The 27,155-nt window shown below is 36.5% G+C and overlaps 1 protein-coding gene across 13 annotated transcripts in view; it reads right to left on the bottom strand.

The window, feature by feature from the left end:
* The window catches only part of ASH1L (ASH1 like histone lysine methyltransferase), a 210,161-nt gene that overhangs the window by 179,735 nt on the left and 3,271 nt on the right, over window positions 1–27,155 (bottom strand). For 10 of the 13 annotated variants that reach the window (XR_014262016.1, XR_014262017.1, XM_082456185.1 and 7 more), the window contains 2 exons: window positions 17,212–17,365; window positions 3,912–4,432 (listed from right to left, as the gene is read on the bottom strand). Coding sequence is in view for 10 of the 13 variants with exons in the window: in XM_082456185.1 (XP_082312311.1) it covers window positions 3,912–4,331 (420 nt within the window). In the remaining 3 variants the exon portion in view is untranslated. Of the gene's footprint in view, window positions 1–3,911; window positions 4,433–17,211; window positions 17,366–27,155 lie in introns of those variants that run through there. The other 3 variants (XM_082456187.1, XM_082456184.1, XM_082456191.1) reach the window with 2 other exon arrangements.

Below are 27,155 nucleotides of genomic sequence, written 5' to 3'. Positions count from 1 at the left end.
TTAATATATTTTACAATTTTTAAAAAATTAATAATGTAATATATCAAAACCCACTGAATTGTACAGTTTAAATGGGTGGATGGTATGATATGTGAGTTATAGCTCAATAAAGATATTTTAAAAAACACCCAGACATACCGAGTCAAAACCAATAAGAAGGTATCAGGAATCTATACTTCTAATAAATATCTTACACATATATCTTGGTATATACCTGCAAGTATTCTATAAGATAGTTTCTTAGAAGTGACACTGCGGAATCAAGGAATTGTCCATTTTTAATTATGACAGATACAAGCAAACTACTCTCAAAAAGTACGGCACCTGGGACTTCCCTGGTGGCGCAGTGGTTAAGAATCCACCTGCCAATGCAGGGGACATGGGTTCGAGCCCTGATCCGGGAAGATCCCACATGCCACGGAGCAACTAAGCCCGTGTGCCACAACTACTGAGCCTGCGCTCTAGAGCATGCGAGCCACAACTACTGAGCCCACGTGCCACAACTACTGGAGCCCATGCGCCTAGAGCCCGTGCTCCACAACAAAGAGAAGCCACCACAATGAGAAGCCCACGCACTGCAACAAAGAGTAGCCCCTGCTCACTGCAACTAGAGAAAGCCCGTACGCGGCAATGAAGACCCAACACAGCCAAAAATAAAAAAATTTAAAAATAAAAAATAAAAATAGTATGGTATCAGGACTTCCCTGGTGGTCCAATGGGTAAGACACCATGCTCCCAATGCAGGGGGCCCGGGTTTGATCCCTGGTCGGGGAACTAGATCCCACATGCATGGCACAACTAAGAAGTCCGCATGCCGCAACTAAAAAAGACCCAACGTGCTGCAACTAAGACCAGGTGTGGAATGAATGAATGAATGAATGAATAAATTTTTTTTTTTAAAGTACAGTATCAATATACTCTCCAGCAACAGTGCATGAGAGTGGTTGTTTCCCCTATATTCTTGCCAACGCTGAATGTTATGAAATTTTTTAGTTTTGCCAAAATGTAATACAAAAAGATAAATCTCAAAAGTAATTAAAAATAAACCAAATACATCTTAAACTTAAACAGTGCTGTATGTCAATTATATCGCAATAAAACTAGGAGAAAATACATTTAAAAAAACAAAAATCGGACCCTTAAAATCTGTAACTTATATGACATGAAGAGCATCTAATACTTCTCAAAAGAATAAACTAAACTTTAAACTTTAGTTATTAACATGCCAGTTACTAAACTGTGGATTGAAATTTTTAAAAAATAAATGACATATTTGAATCACTCTAAATAATAGAATCCGTAAGTAAACTACTATAAATTTAACAATATGTCACATAATTCAAGAAACGGAAAATTTCACTTTTGAAACTGAACTTGACTTTTGCCATTAAAAATTACATCAACCAAAAAAAAAAAAAAAAAAAAAAAAAAAAATTTACATCAACAGTTAACAGTGAGTTAGTACTAACCAGAATAGCAAATTATTTTTTCAGAGGGTCTTGTTTTTGCCCTCTGAACACTGTTGAAAGAAAAGTTCAATTAAGAAATAAAATATATGATCTATATTTCTATGTTTTTTCTAGAAATTTAAGGCTTAATATTTGCTTTAAAAGCAGCACTGATGGACTTCCTTGGTGGTGCAGTGGTTAAGAATCCGCCTGCCAATGCAGGGGACATGGGTTCAAGCCCTGGTCTGGGAAGATCCCACATGTCGTGGAGCAACTAAGCCCGCGAGCCACAACTACTGAGCCCGCGAGCCACAACTACTGAAGCCCGCGTGCCTAGAGCCCGTGCTCCACAACAAGAGAAGCCACCGCAATGAGAAGCCCACGCACCGCAAGAAGAGTAGCCCCTGCTCACCACAACTAGAGAAAGCCAGTGCACAGCAACGAAGACCCAACACAGCCATAAATGAATGAATGAATGAATGAATGAATGGACAAAAACCCAACTACTTTTGAAGAACTGGGGGGAAATGTTTTGGTTGCTTTAAAATAAATAAAACTCCCAAGATTTCTTAGACTACCAACATGCCTCATAACAGTGTATCTTTCTCTCCTTAGCCACTGATGCTTAATCTTTTTGGAGTCATGAACCCTTTAGAGAAGCTGGTAAGAACTATGTAAAAACTCATCCAAACAAACACAAAATTCTTCACAGACCATCATATGCTGAGAGCAAGCACAGATAACCAAACTCTTCCAGAGATCCCTTGTAAAGCAATACCTTAGGCTGTAAAAAGAACATTCACAAGAATCTACCACATGCTAAATACTATATATAAATTTAATTCTTCTTTTTTTTTAATTCTTTTTTTAAATTGAAGTACAGTTGACTTACAATATTGTGTTCATTTCAAGTATACAGCAAACTGATTCAGGTTTTTTTTTCAGATTATATTCCATTATAGATTATTACAAGATATTGAATATAATTCCCTGCTCTATATAGTAAATCCTTATTGCTTATCTATTTCATGTATAGTAGTTTGTATATGTTAATCCCATACTCCTAATTTGTCCCTCTGTCCCTCTCTCTCCCTTTGGTAACCATAAATTTGTTTTCTATGTCTATGAGTCTGTTTCTGTTTTATATAAATATTCATTTATATTATTTTTAGATTCCACATATAAGTCATACCAAATAATATTTGCCTTTCTCTGTCTGACTTACTTCACTAAGTATAACATTCTCTAGGTCTATCTATGTTGCTGCAAATGGCAATATTTATTTCTTTTTTACGGCTGAGTAATATTCCCCTGTGTGTATATATATATATATATATATATATATATATATATATATATATATGCATATATGTATATATGCATATATATATACACACACATCTATATACATACATTCGTACACACCACATCTTCTTAAGCCAATCGTCTGTTGATTGGTACTTGGGTTGTATGTCTTGGCTACTGAAACTTAATTCTTTATTTACCCATTTAATACAGGCATTAATAGTCCCATGTTATAAATGAGGAAACCACAGCTCAGTTAAGATAAACCAAATTGACTGTGTACAGTTATTAAGCCAGGATTTGAATTTGGTTCTGACTCTGTAATTCATGCTCTTTACATCATTTATGAAGAACTAATTTAGAGGGCAGTAATATAGTCAACATCCTATGCTAAAGTAACTGTTGGAAAAATAAACACCTAACCCATTACCAACAGTTTTGTAAGTATACAGATAGCTTTCCTCAGGAACCACAAACTATATTCTGCTACAAATAATATAAGCGGGATATAAACTACTTATATATTAAGAATAAGTATGTATTGTAGGTGAAATCCTTTCAGTACAAAACCTCATTATTAGCACTATTAAAAAAATACTATAGAAAGATTACTAAAGACAATCATCTCAAAGCCCTTTAAAAATTAGCTGTGCAAGACAAGCTCTAACATTGTCTCAAGTAAAAAGGTCTAGATAAAAATTTTTTAATCCACCTTTCAAAAATTCTTGAGGTCAGCAGGAATAGCACCATCCTGAAAGGTAGGTGGTTTTGTAATCATTTAACATCCTTAAGTCTCAGTTTCTTCTCTATTAATTTGTCTGTAGTCACACTATTAGTAAACAGGAGGGCAAGATTCAACTCTAGGTTTCCTAACTAAAAATCCAATCAATATTCTTTCCACTAGGCCATGTAGGAGCAGCAACCTGGATATACCCCATTTAAAATATTTGCCGTAATTTTACAAGTACATACATGGTTATACCATCACTCACATCTCTGACAAGCCTCAAAGCCTGTTTTGGCTCACAAAACAGACTTTGGAAATAACATAAAAAGATTAAAATCAAAATTCCTAAAATATGTACGTAGGTTCGATAAAAATTAATAGTGAAATCCAAATATTGTTAATGATCACATATTGTTGGGAATTCTACTTACCCGCTTTGAAGGACAGTGCTCATTCTTTTCATCTGTCATCTTCCCACTTTTAAGTGCTTTCCTTGGGTGCTTGACAGTTGTTTTTATGGCAGGTCGACATACATAGTTCTCCAAGTTCTTTGGAGGTTTTTTAGTTCTCTTAGCCTGAAGGCCGATTTTCAATTTTAAATTTCCCTCTGAAAAGTTTGTCTCTTTCACTGAAAACTGTTGCTGTGCATCAGTCAAACCATCATCTTTCCCTGCTTCGATGGCTCTTTCCCGATTCCACTTGCGAAGGTCCTCTTCCTCCTTTGTGTTGTTCTCTAGCTCTACTTCTCTCTTGCTGACCAGTGTACCAGTATTGATGGCAGAGGGACTCTTTCTTGAAAATCCTTCGGAATCAGAACCCAATCCTAACATAGCAGTATTTCTAGGGTCCATCACAAGTGTATGTTATTGCCAAGGAATCTTACGAAAATTTTACAGAACTGTGTTCCATAAAAAACAGGGATCTCCAAAACTGGCAACCAGCATCTCTTTCTCTGCAGGATAGACCATAACAAAAAATTTATCAGAACAGAGGCAATTATTAACATTAGAAATGGGTATGGGGGGAGGAGAACAAGAAGATCAGGAAGAACCGAAAATCAGTTAAAATGGATCAAAATGCAGTTCAAAATGGATTTAAATTCATTTAGTTATAAATAAATGTAAATTTCAGAATAAGTTTATTATTCTCCAGATATCATAAATAAGCTGTAGTGGTATGGTGCAAATCAATGTTTAAGATCCACTGTTCTAACTCAAGCAACAAGCTTCTGCAACTGACAGTAAAGCAAACACAGTCTAAGATAAAAATAATATCATATATTTTAACACTCCTCAGTTTCAAAGGAATATATTTCTTACATTTTAGTTAAATAAAATCAATTTCATTGAAGGTAAAGAACCATGTTTTGGGCTGGTTTCAGCACTCCAATATTATTTATAGGAGGTGGTAGACTTTTTAGGTTAGGACTCTTAGGCTGGAATTATCTCTAATGCTGGTTTACAGTTCAACTCTGAATTCATTTACTCATTCATTCATTAAAAAATATTTCTAAACACCTATCATGTGCCAGGCATTGTGTAACACCCTGGAAATACAGTATTCAACAAAACAGATCCAGTTCCTAAACTTACAAGCCTTATACTCTAGTGAGAAAGACAAACATTAAATAATTATATAAATGATTTAGAACAGTTGTTAAAAAAACTCTAAAAACCAGAAATATATTTTCACAAGTTTTCCCAGTAGCAAATAGTCAGCCGTCATGCTTCAATCTCCCAAATCTATAAATTATTTTAAAACCAGAACGTAGATTTATTATTTTACAATAGTTGGTACACCTTAACAGAGAATCTGAATAATCCACACAGGGCAACCCCCTTCTCATAAATAAAGATCCTCAGGAAACCATATACGATTGGCATATAATCTAGTGACTAGAGAATATAAAACCAAAACAAAATAATTCACTATTCTTGAGGACTGACAGACTAGCCTTTATTTCAAGCATATATCCGGATCAAGATCCAGGACCAGTATCTGGAAAAAAAAGAACATCCTATCCCTTAGAAAGTTCCATTTATGAAGTAGAATATTTTATAGTTTAAACTATGTGCCTTAAGACTTTTCTTTCCAACAAGATTATAAGAGTTTCAAAGGCAAAGATCATATGATACAACTTTTAGAACTCCTACAAGAAACGTAAGTAGAATGCATAGCCCAATGACTGGCACACAGCAAGGCTCAATAGAAGGTGCCGACCATAGCAGCATTTTAAGTAGTTACTCAACAAATACTGGCCAACTGACTAAAGTGTATTCCTATTCTATTCATTCACACAAACAGCTGAAAGAGTAATTTTCAAATCAACTGTATATGACAATTATTCTTGTCTGTCTACCACTTCATATATTAACACTTCACAATGGCATTCAAGGCTCTTCATAATCTGGCTCTAACTTCTCAAACTTGTCTTTCCTTATTTCCGAACACACATCCCCTATGATTTAGTCAATTCAGTTTTCTTCAACTTCCCTGGTGCTCCAAGGGCTAAGACTCCAAGCTCCCAATGCAGGGGGCCCGGGTTTGATCCCTGGTCAGGGAACTAGATCCCACATGCTGCAACTAAGAGTTCGCACGCCTCAACAAAGATCCCGCGTGCCGCAACTAAGACCCCACACAGCCAAATAAATAAATATTTTTTTAAAATTCTGTTTTCTTTACTGTCCCTAACAAATCATGTTCATTTCTGCTTCTGTGCCATGTGCTTTCTTTCCTTTAAAAGTACAAAGTCCTATCTTCCCCATAATGTGTTCACATCCTGAAATTCAAAACTCTGAAAATCAAAAGTTTTCTCATAACACCCTAGTGACAAAATGTGACCTGACCTGATCTGGATCCATTTTGGTCTTAATTACCACAATTTCTATGAACAGTCATACACTTCAGTGCAGAAGTACTAAAGTGTTTGATTAAGGAGTCTTCTTTGCCAGCTCTTCTTTTTCTCCCTTAACTCTTAACACTGGAGTGCCCCCAGGGCATGCTCTTTCCTTTTCTATCTACACTAACTTCCTAAATGACCAGATCCAGTCTTTTGAATTTAAATGCCATCTAACACAGATGATTCAAAAATTTCTATCTCCAGACAGAGACCAGCTGAGACCCCTCTTGGAACTCCAGATTCATATATTTAAATGCCTACTTGACACACTGACTAGATAGTTAATATTAGGCACTTCAAGCTTAACACGTCCAAAGTCAATTCACCTTCGCCAAGCTCCCCAAATCTGTTCTTCCCACAGGCTTACTCATCTCAATAAATGCAACTCCAACCAGAAATATTTAGACCAAAAATTTTGAATCATCTGTGATTCCTTTCTTTTTCTAATGCCCCATATGTCCACTCGGTAGGAAAAGTCTTCTTTACCTTCAAAATATATGTGGAACCTATTTCTCACTAATTTGACAGCTACCAATCAGATCCAACTGATAATATCTGCCCTGTACTATTTCAATAACCTCCTAACTGGTTCCTTGTTTCCACCTTTGTATCTCTTTATAGTCTTCTCAACTCAACAGCAGGGTAATCCTTTTAAAGCCTGTATCATATCATGTCACTCCTCTGCTCAAAAACCCTTTCAATGGCTTCCAATCTCACTCAAAGTAAAAGCCAAAGTCTTTACAATGGTCTAAATTCCCTACAATCCCCTCTACCTCTCTTCCACCTCCTACCAGTCTCCCCACTTAGTTCCAAGAAGGGGGGGAGGGGCACAGGTATTCTCTTTCCGTTTTTCAAATTCAACAAAAATACTCCTACCTGAGGGCCTTTGCACTTATTATTCTACCTGACTAGAACACCCTTTCCCCAGATCACTGCATGGTTTGCTCTGTCACTTCCATCATGTCTTTGCCTAACTTATAGAAGAGGCATTCCCTTTACAAAATAGAAAAACACCCATCCCACCTCTTCTCACACTCTATCCTGTTTTATTTCTCCTGTGCTCTTTTCACCATCTGGTGTACAATATATTTATTTATTGTCTACACGCTTCCATTGGAATGTAAAGTCCACATGGAAGTGGATTTTTGTCAGCTTGGTTCAATGCACTATTCCGGCATCAAGAACGGTACCTGGCACATAGGTGGTAGTCAATAAATATTTAAATTAACCCCATGCCTTATGTGGGTTACATGTTATTGGCTTTAATTTGTTCCTTTTCTAGTTTTTTCCCTCCTCTTTCTTTCTTGTTTCTTAAATTCAAATGCCCATCCAGGGTTTCGTGTTACTAATGGTGAACTGATGGACCTGCCAAGTATCTTATTGGTTAGTTATTAAAAGAAATCCTTTTTGGAATAAAAACAAATAATAATTTATACAAAAACAACTACTTTTACATTCACTACTCACAAGTACACAGATTTTAAAATTTCCCTATAATTTTTGATTTTCATAATGAAAGAATTACAGAAGTCTTAATGTATATTTATAAATATATAAAGTAGAATTTCCGTATTTCTTTCAAAGAACTCAAAGCATTTTTTACCAGCACTTACTCACTCTCAAAACATTCCAGAGAAGGGTTTGGAGAGCATGATTCTCTTCATTTTAAAAATGGAAAAAAGTGAAACCAAGTGACACAGATTATTAAATAATAGCAAAGTATCAATAAACTGAAAAGAAAATTAATTTGAAAATATTGATCACTACCCTAGAAATGTATGTAGGAATAGAGAAATATTACGTTTCCTTAACTTGATCAAGGAGAAAAAAGAATAGTATCCTTAGGGCATATTCTGTGAATCCACTTAGGCAGTAAGACTGGAAAATCATGACTGGCAAACTCCACATACCAAATTTAAGTGTTTCTAGTAAAGATAAATCCAAGTTCTGAAGATACTTCACAACAAAGAATGCTTTTATCTGCTAAATGTAAACTGCCTGAAAAGCAGTCCCTACAGCAGCTGCCAGACATTGTTTTTGAACTTTCAAAGCAATGTTCTTTGTGAATGATATTCTTTCAGCTTTTGGAAAGATGTATCTATACAATCTAGGTTTTCCATCCAGGGGCAAGGATGCTATGTTGTTACACAACTTATTCTGGTTTCTACTATAATACATTCAATTTAAAACACAGTTGCAAGGAGAAACACAGAACTAAGAATGCTAGAATCTCTTCATTCATGCTCAAAGAGGCAAACTCAACATTCATCTCACGTGCAACTCTGGGATTTACATTTTCAAACCACTGAAACAATCCAAAACAGTCTAGCCCAAATTCAAGGGAAACTAACATTAATCTACAGCATGAAGCCCTTTTTCCCAGATGATTTTAGCTATGAACAAACTTTTTAGAAAATTGCTAATTACAGTTGACCCTTGAACAACAAGGGTTTGAACTGCACAGGTCCACTTAAATGAAGATTTCTTCAATAGTAAACTCTACAGTACTACATGATTTGCAGTTGGTTGAATCCACAGACGTGGAGGAACCGCATATACAGAGGGCTGACTATGTGGGTTTTCGACAGCTTGGAGGGTCAGCGCCCCTAACCCCCGTTTTGTTCAAGGGTCAACTGTATATATTTTCTAAGTACTACAAATATTGAGTCCTTACAGTGGGTTTAGCATTAGCAATTTAAAAATAATAAAAATACCAAAGTTTTACTGAGTTCTTAATATGTGCAAAGCTCTATGCTAAAAGTTTTATACAGATTATCTCATTTTAAGCCTCACTATCACCATGAGGTAGTTCCTATTATTCTTCTCTTTTTAGAGATGAAAAGACAAGTTAACAGCCAATAAAAGGTAGAGTCTAGATCTGTCTGGCTCCTCTTAAACACTATGTTATTCTGCCTCCCAAAGATCATTTTTAGTCCTGATCTTATTACTCCTCTCTGCTACATCTGGCATATTTGATATTTGAAACTCTCACCTGGCTGCTATGAGCACACATTCTACTGGCTCTCCAACTACCTCTCTAACCAGTCCACCATTTCCTTTATGGATTCATCATTCTTAAACTATCCCTTCATCCATTCAATAAATATTTTCACAGTCTCTAAATATGTTTTGAGAATTGTGATACCCACTGTAGATATAGTCGTAAGTAATACAAATACAGTCCTTGGCGTCATGAACTTTAAATTTAGCGGGGGAGACGGATGAATGACTTATCATACAAATATATATAACTTCTAATAAATGTGAAGGTACTACTATGTGAGGTAGTATATCAAGGAAACTTGGAGGTACGGGGAACATATCTTAGAAAAACATGTAACTATAAGCTGAGACCCAGTACGAGCAGGGAATAGCCAGGCAAAAGGTGGAGGTGAAAATGATCCAAAAATAGGGAACAGTGGGTGTAAAAACTCCGAGACTGTAAAGGTTAACAGTAGGTAAACCAAATGGAGAACAGCACAATACGAAAATGGAATGTTAAACGAAAACAGCTTGCAGAAGGCCTTGTTGGCCTACATGAAAGATATGGAACTCAAAAAGAAGCTCTGAAAAGCAGAGTAATGATACAATTTACATTTTAAGAAAACTTCTCTGGTTGCTGTGGAAGAATGCTTAGAAAGATAGTAAAAGTTGATTCTGGGATAACAGTCATAAGATTGACAGATTAGGGTAGTAGCACTGGAAATTTTTTAAGAATGGATGGATTAAGAGATATTTTAGAGGTATAATAGATATGATTTGTCAGTAAGAAGTAGGAGGGGAGGGAAATAAAATATGAAGACTTGAGCAATCATAGAATTGTATGGTGGTACCATTTAGACACTCCTTAAATATTTACTAAGTGCCCATTATGTAACAGAAACTTACATAGCACTGCAAAAAAACACAAAAATCCTGCCCTCATGGGGCTAGCATTCTGTAAGTTGTTTGCCAGAATGACACAGAAGGGGAGATCAAGAGTTCAGTAATAAACGTGTTTAATTTTAGATGCCTGTGAAACATTTAAGTAGAAAGGTCAAGTAGACAGATGGAAATATAGGCACATGATATATACAGAGGGAGGCAGTATGACAATATATGAACATAAAATAAAAGGAGTTTTATAAGTTTTAGTTTTAACTTGGTAAGAAAGGTAATTTATCTTATTAACTTTCCCTAATACGTAAAAATAACATTTTTTTTTCTTTTTGGATAAGTACATATCTAAAATTACCACAATGCAGACTAAACAATGTTTGCAGATTTTTAGCTTAAAATAAGTAAAATCTAGCTTGACTCATCTATGATAAATTTTCATTTTCCTTTGTGGTCTTTATTAAACATAGTTAGAGACTGTAATCATTGTTGTATTTCTCAACATTCAAAACCAGATATAAATCAACTATATAAAACTTTTAAAAATTCATAGCTCATTATGCATTTTAATTTGTCCTGGGTTTCATGCTCTTTAAAATTCTTATAAATGACCAAAATATTTCTTAGAATATTATTATATTAGCTAAGTAATCACAGTACCACCAGTTGATTAAGTCAGAAATGAGGGGATCAGCCTTGACTTCTCAACCTAACACCAAAACCTGTGAAAACCACGTAAATAATTTTTGATTACACACAGTTCCAATTCCACTGCCACTGACTTGTCCAAAAAAACAATTCTTACCCAGAATATAGTAGTGGCCTTCCAACTCCTTTGTATATCCACCTTGCTTTCCTCCAGTCCCTTCCTCCAGCCAGAAAGATGATTTTTTAAATAATCTAATTATGTCATTTCTCCGCTTAAAACCTTTGGATGCTTTCATACTGACCTTTGGATATAAAGTCCCCTATCCTAATCATAATTTATAACTTAAATTTTCAGTATGGTACAGTAGCTAAAGACACAAACTCTGGATCCAGAATGCACAGGCTCAGATCCCAGTTCTGGTATATTAATTGTGGGCAAGGCACTCTATGCCTTGTTCTCTCATCCGTGAATAGAAACTGTTGTTAGGATTCAATGAACTAATACATTAGTACTTACAGAAGTATTTCTCACACACACACACAGACACACACACACACACCAGTGTTTACGTTTACTTTTTTGTTATTATCAGCCCCTACCTAACTCTAGCCACATCATTTCCCACTCTTCTATAAGCACAGCAGGGGCAAATAAAACCCAAAAAAAGCAATAACATATGTGTGACATACAAGTGTTCTAAGTACTTTTCAGCTCCCCAAACGTCTCTGTCTTCCTCCTTCTAGGAGAACATAGTTACTTCTCTCTGCCTAGTACTCTTTTCTACCTGCTTCTTTGATGACTTGACTCATCCTTTCCATCTCAGCTTAAAGGTCACTTTATCAGGGAGACATTTCCTAACCCCCTAGACCAGGGGAGATCTCCCTGCTGGGGGTCATATAGCTAAGTCCCTTAAAACTTATCATACTAGTAAGCTATATGCTTAATATCCACATTTTACACTAGACCATTTGTTTCATGAGAATAAGAATCCTGTCTGCCTTATCACTGCTATATCCTTAGTAAAGTTCCTGGACCATAAAAGGTATTCAAATAAATATCTATTGACTGAAGAAGCCAACACGCATATTACTGTATTTTTAATCACGTATATAGAGAACAGACAAAACGAAAATTGAAATATTAAAGAACTGATATTTTAATTGTCTTTAAACACTATTTAATCTTATACTGTTTTTACAACTTAAAAAATAAGCTCTATGTATATCACCAGTAAAAGAGTGAGCAGTGTTCTAACTGGTTTAAGATGTTTTACATTAAACCACTGAATCACTGATGTCACATAAGTCACTGAAATCACAAAAAGCTAAAATATCTTCATGAAGATACCAAAAAAATTTGAACTATATCTCTAAATGACTTATACAACATAAACGACACTTAAAAAGCTGGACAAATTAAGCTTTTTTACTCAGCTACAGAACAACCCTTCATTTAAAAGATAGGGACAATCACCAACAATTCCTAACTTTCAAAGTACTCATCACCAGTAAATCTAGTTATTTTTATATTTATGAACTGTATATATTTCTTAAATTCCAAGATGCCACTGATTCTAAGAGGCTTCATGAATCAATGACCGCATTTTCAGGGGGAAATTTTTTTATAAACCACTACCACATTAAATGTAATTATCAGTTGTATTATTTCCTAATTTCAGAAACATTAAACTGGGAGGAAAGAATGTGTCTCATGACCAAAGAAATACTGTATTATACCAACAAACTACTTCACAAACTCAGAACAGGAAAGTGAAATAGCAGACATAAATTATAACTAGTAAGCCACAAGAGGAAAATATACACAGAAAGAATTCCCAAAGCTAATCCTGAGGAAAAAATTATATTCATCGACTGTCAGACAGATAATCTAATCAAAGCTTACTTAATTCTTCCTGACAAGCAAAGTTAACACAAATTGAATATATATAACTTCAACTGTTTTTTAAAGAAGGAAGGATAGGGACTTCCCTGGTGCTCCAGTGGGTAAGAGTCCTCGCTCCCAATGCAGGGGGGCCAGGTTCAATCCCCAGTCAGGGAACTAGATCCCGCATGCATGCCACAACTAAGACCCGGAGCAGCCAAAATAAATAAACAAAAAAAAAAAAACAAACAAATATTTTTTTAAAAATAAATAAAATTAAATTAAAAAGGAGGGATGGGTCCATGGGTGCAAGGAATATGTAGGGACATTGAACTCTATCCCTAGGGAATTCTAAAATGGCAACAGGAGGGAGATAGAAGTTAACGTCAGAAAGATTTTCTCATTAGTGAATTATTACACTTTGGCCAGGATTAAGGGCTGTCAACTCAGGGCCAATCCACTTGGTTATACACTAAACAAAAGAATCGTTTCCAAGAGGGTACCATTTACATTGTAAATACATTACATTTATTTTTCATAAAACTTTTCTGTGGAAAAATTGGAGTCGGAATGTAAAATGGTGCAGTTGCTTTAGAAAACAGTCTGGCAGTTACTCAAAAGGCTAAACAGAGTTACCACATAACCTTGCAATTTCACTCCTAGGCATATACCCAAGAGAAATGAAAACATTTATCTTGGACTTCCCTGGTGGTGCAGTGGTTAAGAATCCACCTGCCAATGCAGGGGACACGGGTTCGAGCCCTGCTCTGGGAAGATCCCACATACCGCGGAGCAACTAAGCCCGTGTGCCACAACGACTGAGACCGCGTGCCACAACTACTGAAGTCTGCAGCGCCTAGAGCCTGTGTTCTGCAACAAGAGAAGCCACTGCCATGAGAAGCCCGCACACAGCAAGGAAGCGTAGCGCCTGCTCGCCGCAACAAGAGAAAGCCTGCACGCAGCAACAAAGACCCAACGCAGCCAAAAATAAATAAATAAATAAATTTATTAAATAAAAAGATTAAAAAAAATTTTATCTACACAAAAACTTGTACACAAATGTTCACAGGAACATTATCCATACAATGAAATGTTATTCATCAATGAAAAGGCATGAAGTAGAGTCATCCCTCAGTATCCGCAGAGAATTGGTTCCAGAACCCCTACAAATACCAAAATCCGAAAATACTGAACCCCTTATATAAAATGGCATAGTATTTGTGTATAACCTACATGCATTTAAATCATCTCTAGATTGCTTCTACTTCCTAATACAATATAAATGCTACATAAATAGTTGTAAATACAATGTAAATGCTGTATAAATAGTTGCGTGCAGCAAATTCAAGTTTTGTTTCTTGGAACTTTCCAGAATTCTTTCCCCCAAACATTCTTTCTATCTATCTATCTATCTATCTATCTATCTATCTATCTATCTATCTATCTATCTATCTATGGCTGTGTCGGGTCTTCATTGCTGCATGCAGGCTTCTTCTAGTTGCGGCGAGTGGGGCTACTCTTCTTTGTAGTGCACGGGCTTCTCACTGCAGTGGTTTCCCTTGTTGTGGAGCATGGGCTCTAGGCGCACAGGCGTCAGTAGTTGTGGCACGTGGGCTCAGTGGTTGTGGCTCATGGGCTCTAGAGCGCAGGCTCAGTAGTTGTGGTGCACGGGCTTAGTTGCTCCACGGCATGTGGGATCTTCCCAGGCCAGGGCTCGAACCCGTGTCCCCTGCATTAGCAGGTGGATTCTCAACCACTGTGCCACCTGGGAAGCACCCCCCCCCACAAACATTTTCAATCCATGGTTAGTTGAATGTGCGGATGTGGAACCCATGGACATGGAGGGCCAGATGTACTGATACATGCTACAACATAGATGAACTTTGAAAACATTATGTTAAATGAAGGAAGCCAGTTCCAACAGACAACATTGTAAGACTCCGTTTGTATGAAATGTCCAAACTCAGCAAACCCATATAGAAAGTAGATTAGTGGTTACCTAGGGCTAGGGTAAAAGGGGAATACCTGGGATGGGGAGTGACTGTGAGTACCAAGATGCAATGTTCTAATATTAGATAGTGGAGATGGTTGCATAACTATATGAATATGTTAAAAACCACTGAATTGTATGCTTCAAATTAGTGAATTGTATAGTACATGAATTATATACCTCAATAAAGCTATTTAACATTTTTCTGGCAGATCAAAATAAAGTTTCTTGTGGAAGGGGTTCCCTTCCTACCTTACATAAAAACATATTATGGACTAGTGGCAGTCCTGAAAAAACCTTTTTCAATTAACAGATTTCAATATGGCAAGAAGCTGATTTATTTGATATGTTTGTTGCATGTTGACCTAACTGGTTATCCATTTGGAGAAAACAAAGTTAGAACCATTCCTCATTAAACACAAGAGTAATTTCCTCATGGACTTCCCTGGTGGCACAGTGGTTAAGAATCCGCCTGCCAGTGCAGGGGACACGGGTTCAAGCCCTGGTCTGGGAAGATCCCACATGCTGCGGAGCAACTAAGCCCATGCGCCACAACTACTGAGCCCGCATGCCACAACTACTGAAGCTGTGCACCTAGAGCCCATGCTCCGCAACAAGAGAAGCCACCACAATGAGAAGCCCGTGCACCGCAGCGAAGAGTAGCCCCCACTCACAACTAGAGAAAGCCCAGGCACAGCAACGAAGACACAATGCAGCCAAATTAATTAATTAATTAATAAAAAAAGAACAATTTCCTCATGGATTTAAGAACTATATGTACAAATAAAAGCACTTGAAGAGTATTGGTGAATATTTCTATAGCCTATGGCTGAGAAACCTTAAGCAAATCAGGAAACTAGAAACCATAAAGGAAAAAAGTGACCAATTTGATTACATAAAAGCATTATATACCATAATGTAAGATGTAAACAAAATCAAGGACAAACAATAGACTAGGAGAAAATATAATGAACATGAAAAAGGATTAATATCTCTAACATACAAAGTTATTCTATAAACTAGTATGTAAGAAAAGACATACAGGAGATACGCACAGGCAATTACAGAAGAGATAGAAATAATTAGAAACATAAAAAGATGATCTACCTCACTGGTAGTCAAGGAGGTGTGAATTAAGATATTTTTCACTCATCACTTTGGTTGAAATTTAAGACTGATAACAACTAATACTGGCAAGGTGGAAAGAGGGCCCTAGTGGCCACCTTCATTTTGGAAAGTAATCTTTTCTATCATAGAAAAATAAAAGCAGCAATAAAAGAATATTTATTATAGCAGTCCTTGATGTGCTACATACACAAAAACAGTTAAATATATATATATACACACACACAAATATACAGCCATGTATGCTATTTTTAAGTAAAAATGCAAGCATGATCTCATATTTGTAAAGAGTAGAAAAAAACATATGTATTTGTATGCACGTAGAAATAAATATGGATGATTATACATCAACTGATAGCACTGGTTACTTCAGGGGAAAAGGTTTGGAAGTAAACGGGAAAAATCTTGTTTATAAATATTTTTTTCCTTGACCTGTTACAGAATTTGTGTAAGTTTTATAATTAAACACAAATCCAATAAAAACATATTTTTAAAAGATTTGAAATATACGTAGGTACCATATGCACACACCTCTCAAGTCTTGCTCATATATACATGAAATTGAGAAAACTAACCCAATAGCTTTTGGATGTACTTTCTAACTCCATTATCTTAATACTGACTAGCTATTTTCTTAATATATTCCTCTCCTTTTTGTTTCCATTCAATAGACTGACACCTACTACACACCTCTTTATCTTTTTATTATTGTTTTATTGTGGTAAGAACACAACACGAGATCTACCAAATTTTTAAGTGTACAATACACCATTGTTGACTATACATACAATGCTGTACAATAAATCTCTAGAGCTTATTCATCTTGCTTGACTGAAACTTTATGCCTATTAATAAGTAATTCTCCATTTCCTCCTACCCACAACTACATGCCTCTTCAAACTAGATCAGGAAAACAAAAGACAAATGGGACTTTATGAAAAATGAGAACTTCTGTTCATCAAAAGACACCACCTAGAGAGTGAAAAGGGAAGCCATACATTGGATGACGATATTTGCAACGCATATATTTGAGAAAGGAATTGCATTCAGAATATATATTAAGAGCAGGTACTTCACAAGAGGATGTCCAAACATCCAACGCACACATGAAAAGTTGCTTAAACTCACCAGTCATGAGTGAAATGCAAATCAATACCAATGAAATACTATTACCCACCAAAATGGCTAAAATTAAAAAGAATGGCAACACCAAAAGCCGGGAAAGATGTGGAGCCTGATAAAGTTATAAAGTCATAAAATCAACTTGGAAAACCGTCTGATAGTATTTACTAAAGATAAAAATATGCTTACCCCGTGGCCCAGCAATTCCACTCCTAGGTATATGCCAAAGACAAATGAGTGCATACTGTTCACCAAAAGAGGGGAGGTGGCCAGGTAAGGCTTCACAGCATCAACTTGAACTTTGTCTCAGAAGTTGGGTAGGTGTTCTCTAAGCAGCCAGGCACTGGGAGGAACATGAAAGTCATGGAGATATAAACGAACCGTGTATGGGAATGATGACAGTTCCAAACAGCTGAAGCACAAGGGTAGGAGGCCCAGTGAGACACAAAGCTAAAGAGGTAGGCAGGATCTTGAAGAGTGCTAAAGAGTGTATCCTGCCAAGGCACATGGTCAGGTTTGGATTCAGAAATCGCATGCATTTCAGAGACGTATGTGGGATATAGCTAGGGAGGCTTGGTAACAGTATGCTGGAAGCCAATCAGGGTGGGTCACAGATAGACGATTATCACTTTGCTGCCATTTTACTGATTTTGGAGAATTACTTTTCTTATACCCAGTCTGCCATTCTAACATTGGTATGTTGCTTTAACTAATGATTCTCCAGAAATTATTGCATTATCAAAATGGTGAAGAGAAAAAGAAGGTGGACAGATAACAGACAGTACAGCAAAGATTTACTTAAACCACCATCTAACCACCACCATCCCATGTGAGTTTATGTCCATTTTTAAATGCAGTCCCTGTTGAAGAACAGGTAAATAATGCAACTGTCATTCCATAACATTCATAATTAAGATGCTTATGAAACAAGAAACTTGGAGGTGGCCATTTTTAATCACCTAGTTCTAAGTCTCAGTAAATAGTTTCCAGATTTGTGTGGAACAGATTCATCTAGAAATATTTTTCGAGGCTTATCTGAATCCCAAATCATACTACTTTCTTAAACATCTCAATTCTACTTAAGAAGATCGCCTCTAACTATCTGGAAATTTTTGTTAATGTTTTCTTAAGGACACCATTTACATGGACGAGAACAGGCTCTCTAATACATACGAATGATAATTCTGACTTAGACTTAGGAAAAAGAAATCATAGATGATATGGATCCTTAATTCTCTGGTGATTTCTGTAAAACAGCAACAAGAGATCAGAAAAACTCTAGGGAACATGTTGTTACTAGAAAAGTTTCCCCTCGATGTTCTGGAATTAATTCCTTTTCCTGGACTGACAAAGTCCAAAACTACCAGCCTTTTAGGCACAGTGCCAATTCAACAGATGGGCCCTACATTTTCCTAATGGTAGAGGTGGATCGGCAAGTGTGAAGTCATGTGCTCAAGCAAGAGGGTATGTTTCATGCATTAGCTAAGAGGATTCCTGATAGGTTTTTAAATCAACAACAAAAAACCTAGGCACTTCCCTGGTGGCGCAGTGGTTAAGAATCCCCCTGCCAATGCAGGGGACATGGGTTCGAGTCCTGCTCTGGGAAGATCCCACATGCCATGGAGCAGCTGAGACCATGCGCCACAACTACTGAGCCTGAGCTCTAGAGCCCGCAAGCCACAACTACTGAGCCTGCTTGCCCAGAGCCCGTGCTCCGCGACGAGAAGCCACAGCAATGAGAAGCCTGCGCACCACAACGAAGAGTAGCCCCCATTCACTGCAACTAGAGAAAGCTCACACGCAGCAATGAAGACCCAACGCAGCCAAAAAAAAAACAAAACACCCTATACACTGTGATTGCTTTTATTGTCTGTTATTACTATTCCTTCCAATTTCTGACACCTCAAATATATTTTAATAGATCCTTACCCACATCCAGAAAAACATGTCCTGCAAAATGCAATAAGTCAACCTAAATGATATTAAGCCCCTAATAGTTACAAGTATTAGTTACATCTTACAAATGTATTCTAGGAGGTTAGATATGTTGACTAATTAAGTCCACAGATGAAAAACCAGCTTAATAAAAGGAAGGTATAACAATGCCCAATGATAGGCTACATAAGAAATCAGGAGACAGCTTGATCTCATTCTTACTCTGTAAATTTTCAAAGCTAGAAATTGTTATCATGTTAATGAGTAAGCAGCTTCATGTCTTTTGACACCTCATTCATTACTTTATTAACTTGTATTTATTTGTTTTACCTTATGTTGCCCGCCACAACAGATATCTAGGAAGCTAATGACCATTCTGGCCATCTTTTCAGAGTAACCAAGTAGAAATAGGCACTCTGGTTCTTAATTTCACATAAAATGAGTGTTCTGAGCTCTGCGACACAAAGAGCTATTTAACAGATAAAAGAATAGCAATTTGTTCCTCAACCATTTTATTTTTGTCTCTCTGTCTTGACTAGTTAGTACTTGCTAGGTTTTCTTAGTCAGCAAAGTATTATCCCTAAAATTATCAAAAGATTCTTTCAACCCTGGCATTTTTAGTAAGTGTCAAGAATACTCCACAACTCAGTCCAAGAACTTCATCTCTTCTCTACATTCACTATCCAGGTAATCTCATGAAGTCCCATGGCTCTAAACAGCATCTCTACACTGACCAACTCCCAAATTTACATTTGCCCCAACCTCGAGACTTACATATCCAACTGCCCTACTCAATATCTCAACCAGAAACATTTAATAGAAAACTTGAAGTCAGTATATCCAAACCAAACTTAATATCTGCATTCCTGCAACCTGCTTCTCCCAGTGTTCGTCATCTCAGTAAATAGTATCCAAATGTTAAGGCCATCACTGGAATCATTCTTGACTTACTCTTTTACTCAGACCACACACCCAATCCAGGTTATCCTCCCTACTACCTTCAAAATATATCCCCAAACCCATCTCCCTGATAACACTTTAGGTTCAACTCATAATCATCTCTTGCCTCAAATATCACAACCTCCTACTAACTGATCACTCTGGTTGCATTACCCTTGCCTTCCAAAGTGTATATATTAGATCAAGTCACTTCCCTGCTCAAAACCTCCCAATAGCTTCCTATCAAGTCCAGAATAAAACCTAGACACTTAGTCAAGTCTTAAAAGTCCCTACATTATCTAGGCCCTGGCTACCTCTTCTCCCTATTTTCTATTATTCTTCCCCACATTGTTTACTCTGTTCCAGCTCTTTCCCATTTCTGAAATACACCAAACACACTACTGCCTCAGCACTTATGCTTATGCCCCAGACAGATTCACGGGGTCCTTCGTATCATTCAGATTTCTGCTCAAATACTACTGCCTCAAAGGACTTCCCTAACTACCTAACATCCCCTTACCTTGTTTACATTTCCTTTACAACACTTATCACTGAAGGACGTCCCTGGTGGTCCAGTGGTTAAGACTCCGTGCTGCCAACGCAGGGGGCCTGGGTTCGATCCCTGGTCAGGGAACTAGATCTCACATGCCACAACTAAAAGCCCACATGCCGCAACTAAAAGATTCTGCATGCCACAACGAAGACCCCGCTTGCTGCAAGTAAGACCCGACACAGCCAAATAAATAAATAGTAAAAAAACAAAACACTTATCACTGGAATGCTATGACATCATATCCATTTATACAATATCTATCTTACCACTCACTAGAAAGTGAGTACCATGATGGCAGTGATTCTTGACTATCATTATTCTCTGCTCTATCCCCCAGGCTTAGCACAGTACTTGGCATAAAGTACAGTTCTCCCTCGGTATCTGCAGGTGGTTGGTTCCAAGACCCCTCACAGATACCAAAACCCAAGGGATGCTCAAGTCCCTTATACAAAATGGCATAGTATTTCCATATAACCTAAGCACATCCTCCTCTATACTTTAAACCAAGGGTCCTCAACCCCCAGGCTACAGACCCATAGTGGTCTGCAGCCTGTTAGGAACCAGGCCACACAGCAGGAGGTGAGCAGCGGGTGAGTGAGCAAAGCTTAATCTGCCACTCCCCATCACTCACATTACCACCTGAACCATCCCCAGCCCATCCATGGAAAAATCGTCTTCCACGAAACCAGTCCCTGGTGCCAAAAAGGTGGGGGACTGCTGCTTTAAACCATCTCTAGACTACTTATAATATCTAATGCAATGTGTATGCTACATAAATAGTTGTAAATACTACAATGTAAATGCTATATAAATAGTTGACAGCATGAGGCAAATTCATGTTTGCTTTTTGGAACTTTCTGGAATTTCTTTTCCCCCAAATATTTCTGATCTGTGGTCGGTTGAATCCGCAGATGCAGAACCCATGGATACGGAGGGCCAACTGTATACAATCAATACTTGTTGAATGCCTTCTGTTGGAAGGCACAGGAGGCAGAATGCTGGTTTTTATCTGACTCTGAACAAAGGACTTAACCCACTGATACCCCAAAGGCCTAACTGTCCAATGGACTGCCTTGATAAAACACAGGCACACAATAAAGATTCCTCAAGATTTAGAGTTTTCCTAGAAATGATTTGCTCTGGCATAAAATAACGTATCCCAAGAAATCTTTACTATACCTTAAGAACGAGTTTTGCTTGAACCACATGTAACATGATGGTAGCAATATGTTAAATCAGTACTGAAAGATCTTGTCCTGGAGAAGGAAAAGGAAAATGCCCAAGTGATTCTTAACCACTGCGCCACCAGGGAAGTCCCGTGATCAGCTTTAAAAAGAGAACTGTCTGGCTTCCCTGGTGGCGCAGTGGTTGAGAATCTGCCTGCTAATGCAGGGGACACGGGTTCGTGCCCTGGTCTGGGAGGATCCCACATGCCGCGGAGCAACTGGGCCCATGAGCCACAACTACTGAGCCTGCGCGTTTGGAGACTGTGCTCTGCAACAAGAGAGGCCGCGATAGTGAAGAGGCCCGCGCACCGCGATGAGGAGTGGCCCCTGCTTGCCGCAACTGGAGAAAGCCCTCACGCAGAAACGAAGACCCAACACAGCCAAAAATAAATATAAAAATAAATAAATAAACAATAATTTTAAAAAAAAGAGAACTGTCATAACTAAACCCAATTCTGTTCAAAGACTTAAGGTTCTCCACCCCAAAATATTCACACAGTGAGATATATTCCTGTTCACTTTGGAGACAAATCCTTGATTTGGTAAGAAGGTAAAATGAAGCCAAACACAAACGCCTAACCTTGAGTTAAGTGGGAAAAAACAGAAGTAGAATTCACATGTGAGGAAAATAAGATAAACCGAGAATCAGGAAAAAACATGTATACATGTAAATAAGTTGTTTATACACACTTTCACAAAGGTATTTTACATATTCTTACCTCCTATAAGAAATATATATAAGGGAGGTCATTTGCTTTCCTTAAAAAATTTCTCTTTTCAGGAAATGAAATAACAGCAAATCTGTATTATGCACTTGCTACATGACATAAATTATGCTAAGAACTTACACATATTATCTCATATAATCCTCCAACAATCCTTTGCTATAAGTATTATCATCATTTTACAGTCAAGGAAACCAAAGACCATAAGTATTTTGCTAAAGGTTACATAGTAAGTAGCAAAACTGGAATCTGAGCTTACTCAATTTGATATTTTTTTGGTCCACACTGCTTGCGGGATCTTAGTTCACTGACCAGGGATTGAACCCGTGCCCCCTGCAGTGGAAGCGCAGAGTCTTAACCACTGGACTGCCAGGAAAATCCCTAAATCAGATTTTAGAGTCCACAGTCTTAATCACTATTTGAAATTTGCAACAAATTGAGGAGAAATATACCAATGTGGAGGCTGGGAGATTTTTCATTATTAAGAAAAGCAATTATACATTATTTTATTTGGCTGGGTAACTATTGTAGACAAGGCCTGATTAACTAAAATGCTGAAGGAGTGTATTCTAGTAAAAATTTTCTGAGTAACTAAAAGAGAACCAATTATTTTCTTGATTTGAATCTTTGTTAAAATTACCTTTAACTGTAAGAATATACTATTTTGTGTAAGTAGAGTGTACTGAACATAGTTCCATCTTTATTTTTCTGATGATCTCTAACACAAAGGCCAACCTTATATAGCACTGAAGACACAGGAAATCACAGGGGAATGGGTGGAAAGTTCTATAGTGATTCAAATTACAGTCCCCTGAACTCATTCTGCTATGTTATATTCACTTTCATACCCTTGCAGATGACCTTCCTCTACCTAGAATGCTCTTGCTATACCTTACTGAATAACTCATATTTATCCTTTAAAACCTGTCTCTTCCCACTGGTCAGAAGCCATCCCTAACCTTTCCTTTCTCCCCACAGACTTAATAACTTTCTCCCCTCTCTACCTGGGAGAAATGTATTACATCATATGTTAAGTTTGTTAACATGATGTTCCTCTTACTAGATTCACAACTTGCTTCAGGCAAAAAACAAACCAAAAAAAAAATCCTAATTTTTTCCCAACACCTAAGCACAGAAATGAGAATGGAGTAAGTACTGAAAAAATGTTAGTTGGCTGAATGATGAAAGAATCAATGAACAAACAGAAGAATTACTGTTCAGAAGAAATTAAACCCTGATTTGCTCTATATTTGAGGGTTTTTTCCCCCTTAAAGTTAAACACACACTCAGAATTATTTTTATAATTAACTTAAATCTCTAACTAATTGCAGCTTTAAGGTGATTGCTCTTTTTTCTTTGATATGATTCTGCATCTAAACTTTAACTTTCCAACTTGTGTTATCATTTAGTTATCAATCATATACATGGACTCTCTATTTGTTTGAGATTCTTATTCTCCAATCTTTGTATCCTCATATATATATATATTATATATATAAAATATTGTTCAACCAATAATGATTATACATGATTAATTCACTCTCCCATTTTCTCAAATGTCAGAATTAGCAGTTTTTCTTTCAAAGACAAGCTTTTAAATTCTCTCCATTAAGCCCTGTTAAGCTTTAAATGTTACTATTTAAACTCTAGGGCTTTCATTTTCAGCAGTGCTGAATTTAAGAAACCTTATCATAAGGAATGTCTCTACCACATTCTCAATGTCATTTACACCAAGAAGCCATGATATAGCTCCTTTGTAATCTGACACACTGTCCACCTGTGGTCTTAGGACAAATAAAACTGAATGAGAGGAGTGATTTGGTATCAAGTGTAGAAAAGATAGAACAAAATGTAAAACAAGAAGATTAAGTCAAAGATTCATGATTTATTTACTGTGGGACTATAACATAAGAAATAACAAAAGGTAAGTTGACCAAACTTTCATTAGTGATGGAATTCACATTCATCTGTCAGCCTTTTCTAGAAGGAAAGGATATACATCTATATTCTACTTTACTAGCAACCACTTCAAATCTCTATACTGTTTCATCTTCATAACTCAACAGGAATATTTACTTTCTTTTTCTACAGTATTTCTACTCATCATAACCATGCTCTGTAACATGGTTCATATTTAGCAGTTTAAGCAATGAAATGTATTTTGGTGGGGTTTTTTTGACATGTATTTTCAAACATCCACAAACAGAATTTCAAAACTCAAAACAAGGTGTATTTCATTCTCTTTAAAAAGCAAGTTGATTTTAGACCAATTTCAGCTCCTATTCAACATCACCAGTATCATCTGATTTCTTTGTGGTAACTAGATCCAGTTAGAAAATCAAGAGGAACCAAGAGTAACCAGAAAATGTTTTTAGCATCTTGTCACTATGACTAAAAAAACAAAACAAACGAAAGAACTAAGAGACATTATTTCTCACTCGTGGGTTTGAACAAAGCTGATAAACTTTTCTAGGAAACATAGCAACTAACTGCATTTTTCAATGCAAACATCTAAAGGCAGTGAAGTAAATTTCCATTCAGCTCATTTCTTTTAGTTTGCAGAGGGAACTCCTATTGACAGGTAATACAGATTGGAAGTATTTGGTATGAGTAGTGTAGTTCCAACTATCATCAGATAGTTTATTTAAAAAGTTATATAAACCTAACTATGGGGAAATAATTCCCCATTTAAGAGTGAAAAGAATGTACACACTGAATTTATGGATGAAATGATACAACATCTGGAAGATTCACTTCAAAATAAGCAAAGCGACGGAGGAGAAAGAGAGGCTAGTAGATGGGATATAGTGTGATAACTGGGTGTGAATAACTGTTGAAGCTGGATGTTAAGTACATGAGAACTCTATACTATTCTTTCCATTTCTGTATATGTTAGAAATTTTCCACTTAAAAAAAGGAACAAAATTAAATTTAAAAAAAAGTATACACTCCTGTCATTAACTTGCATATGTCTGAGAGCAAATGACTAAAAACTATGGAAAGCAAAAACTATTAATGCTAAAAATAAAATTTTATATACTCTTCAAACATAAATAAGTTAGATGCTCAAAGAAGGAAACAGAACTCTGAAATAGCAATAAGATTATTAGTTAAATTTCATCATTACTTGAAGCCATAATTTATTATGTTGTGTCAACATCACACTGCCGGGACTTCCTGATGGCCCAGTGGTTAAGACACCGAGCTTCCACTGCAGGGCGCACGGGTTCAATCCCTGGTTGGGGAATTAAGATCCCTCAAGCTGGGTGGCATGGCCGAAAAATAGAAGGAAAAAAAAAAAAAAAAATCACACTGCTATCAACACCCCCAATGAGACAGTCACTAAGAAAGTGATTTCTTTTTTTTTTTTAAGAAAGTGATTTCTAAACCATGAAATGACAGTTATCATTAACTAAGATGACAAATCATAAGTATGAAAATCTAACCTCTCCAAACGAAAGAATATAAACCAAATAAATTACAAGTAATTTAAAGAAAGATGATTTTTTTTAAAAAGACTAGCAATATAGCTCAAAACAAAAACTACTTTCGTTTCCCTCTCTTATGATAGCCAGGGTTAAGATACCTCATGCCTCTGGAAAGGCTGGCACAAAGTAGACCTCACAGTGGATTACAATATAAGGTAATATAAGGTGTTATGTTACCTTTAATAGACTCAGATCAACATGCATAACTCAAGAATATGAAATTATTTAATGGAGACGCACCACCTACACATTAAAACTTTTCCACTGTGTGCAGGTAGATCATTTTAGGCAGGACTGAATGTGTCCAAATTCTTTATTTGTAAGGCATGGAAGACTTAGAATAAAGCCTCAAGTGGTATTGCTAATACTATGAAGACACAGTGCTTAGCAAGATATAGGGAAGTTATACTCCATATTTTAGAATACAACTCAAAAATAGGACATGAAAATCACTTTCTATTCTCGATTCTAAAGATCCTGTGTATTTTTTGTAATTATTGCAAGCATTGTTTTTTTAAATTGTGAAGTATGTCATACATTATAGGAGACTATATACATATGTTATGCATATGCACAGATATAGACACACTACACACACATATATATGACATATTAAAAAAAAAAAAACCATGAACCTACTACCCAAGTTAAAAATCACAGAAAGTATTAAACTTTTCACAAATATACATGACATTCTTACACAGAGGACATGACAATAAAGAGACAATCAAACCATTTTTCTTAAGATATCTCCATTATCTTACTGAATCCTGTAATCTGTACTATTAAAACACCTTTCTGAATTTCTTTTCTTTAAAAATTCAATAATTATTTTTAATTTTCAGTACTAGATTCATGGGTAGTCTGTCAAATAGCTACTGGATTTCAACCCAGAAGTGTTGTCTAGATACATGCATATCCAAAATGACATTAAGACCTTTTTACATAAACTCGCTATAGAAATACATCCAAGACAAGATCAGGAATGCTACCAATATTTGCCTCCTTTTCAAACCAGAGTTCCTTCAGCCCAAAATATCAAATGATATTAAAACACATATTTTAAGCTACAAAATTGCATACAGAATGTGAAGACTTTGTAACTTCCTAAGAATAATAGCAAAACCTCTCTGCAACTAAGTCACGAAATCTCAACTTCTAGGAAAATGCTTCAATCCACCTTGCCCTTTAGAAAGCCCCCACTATCACGCAATTCATAGCTTCAACAGGATTAGAATAGCTTCAAGGACAGAAGCCATATATTATT

This window comes from Balaenoptera physalus, assembly GCF_965194825.1.
Source record: "Balaenoptera physalus genome assembly, chromosome: 1".
Lineage (NCBI taxonomy): Eukaryota > Metazoa > Chordata > Mammalia > Artiodactyla > Balaenopteridae > Balaenoptera > Balaenoptera physalus.
The sequence above is the reverse complement of the archived record's forward strand: the minus strand, read 5'-3'. Positions and strand labels throughout refer to the sequence as shown.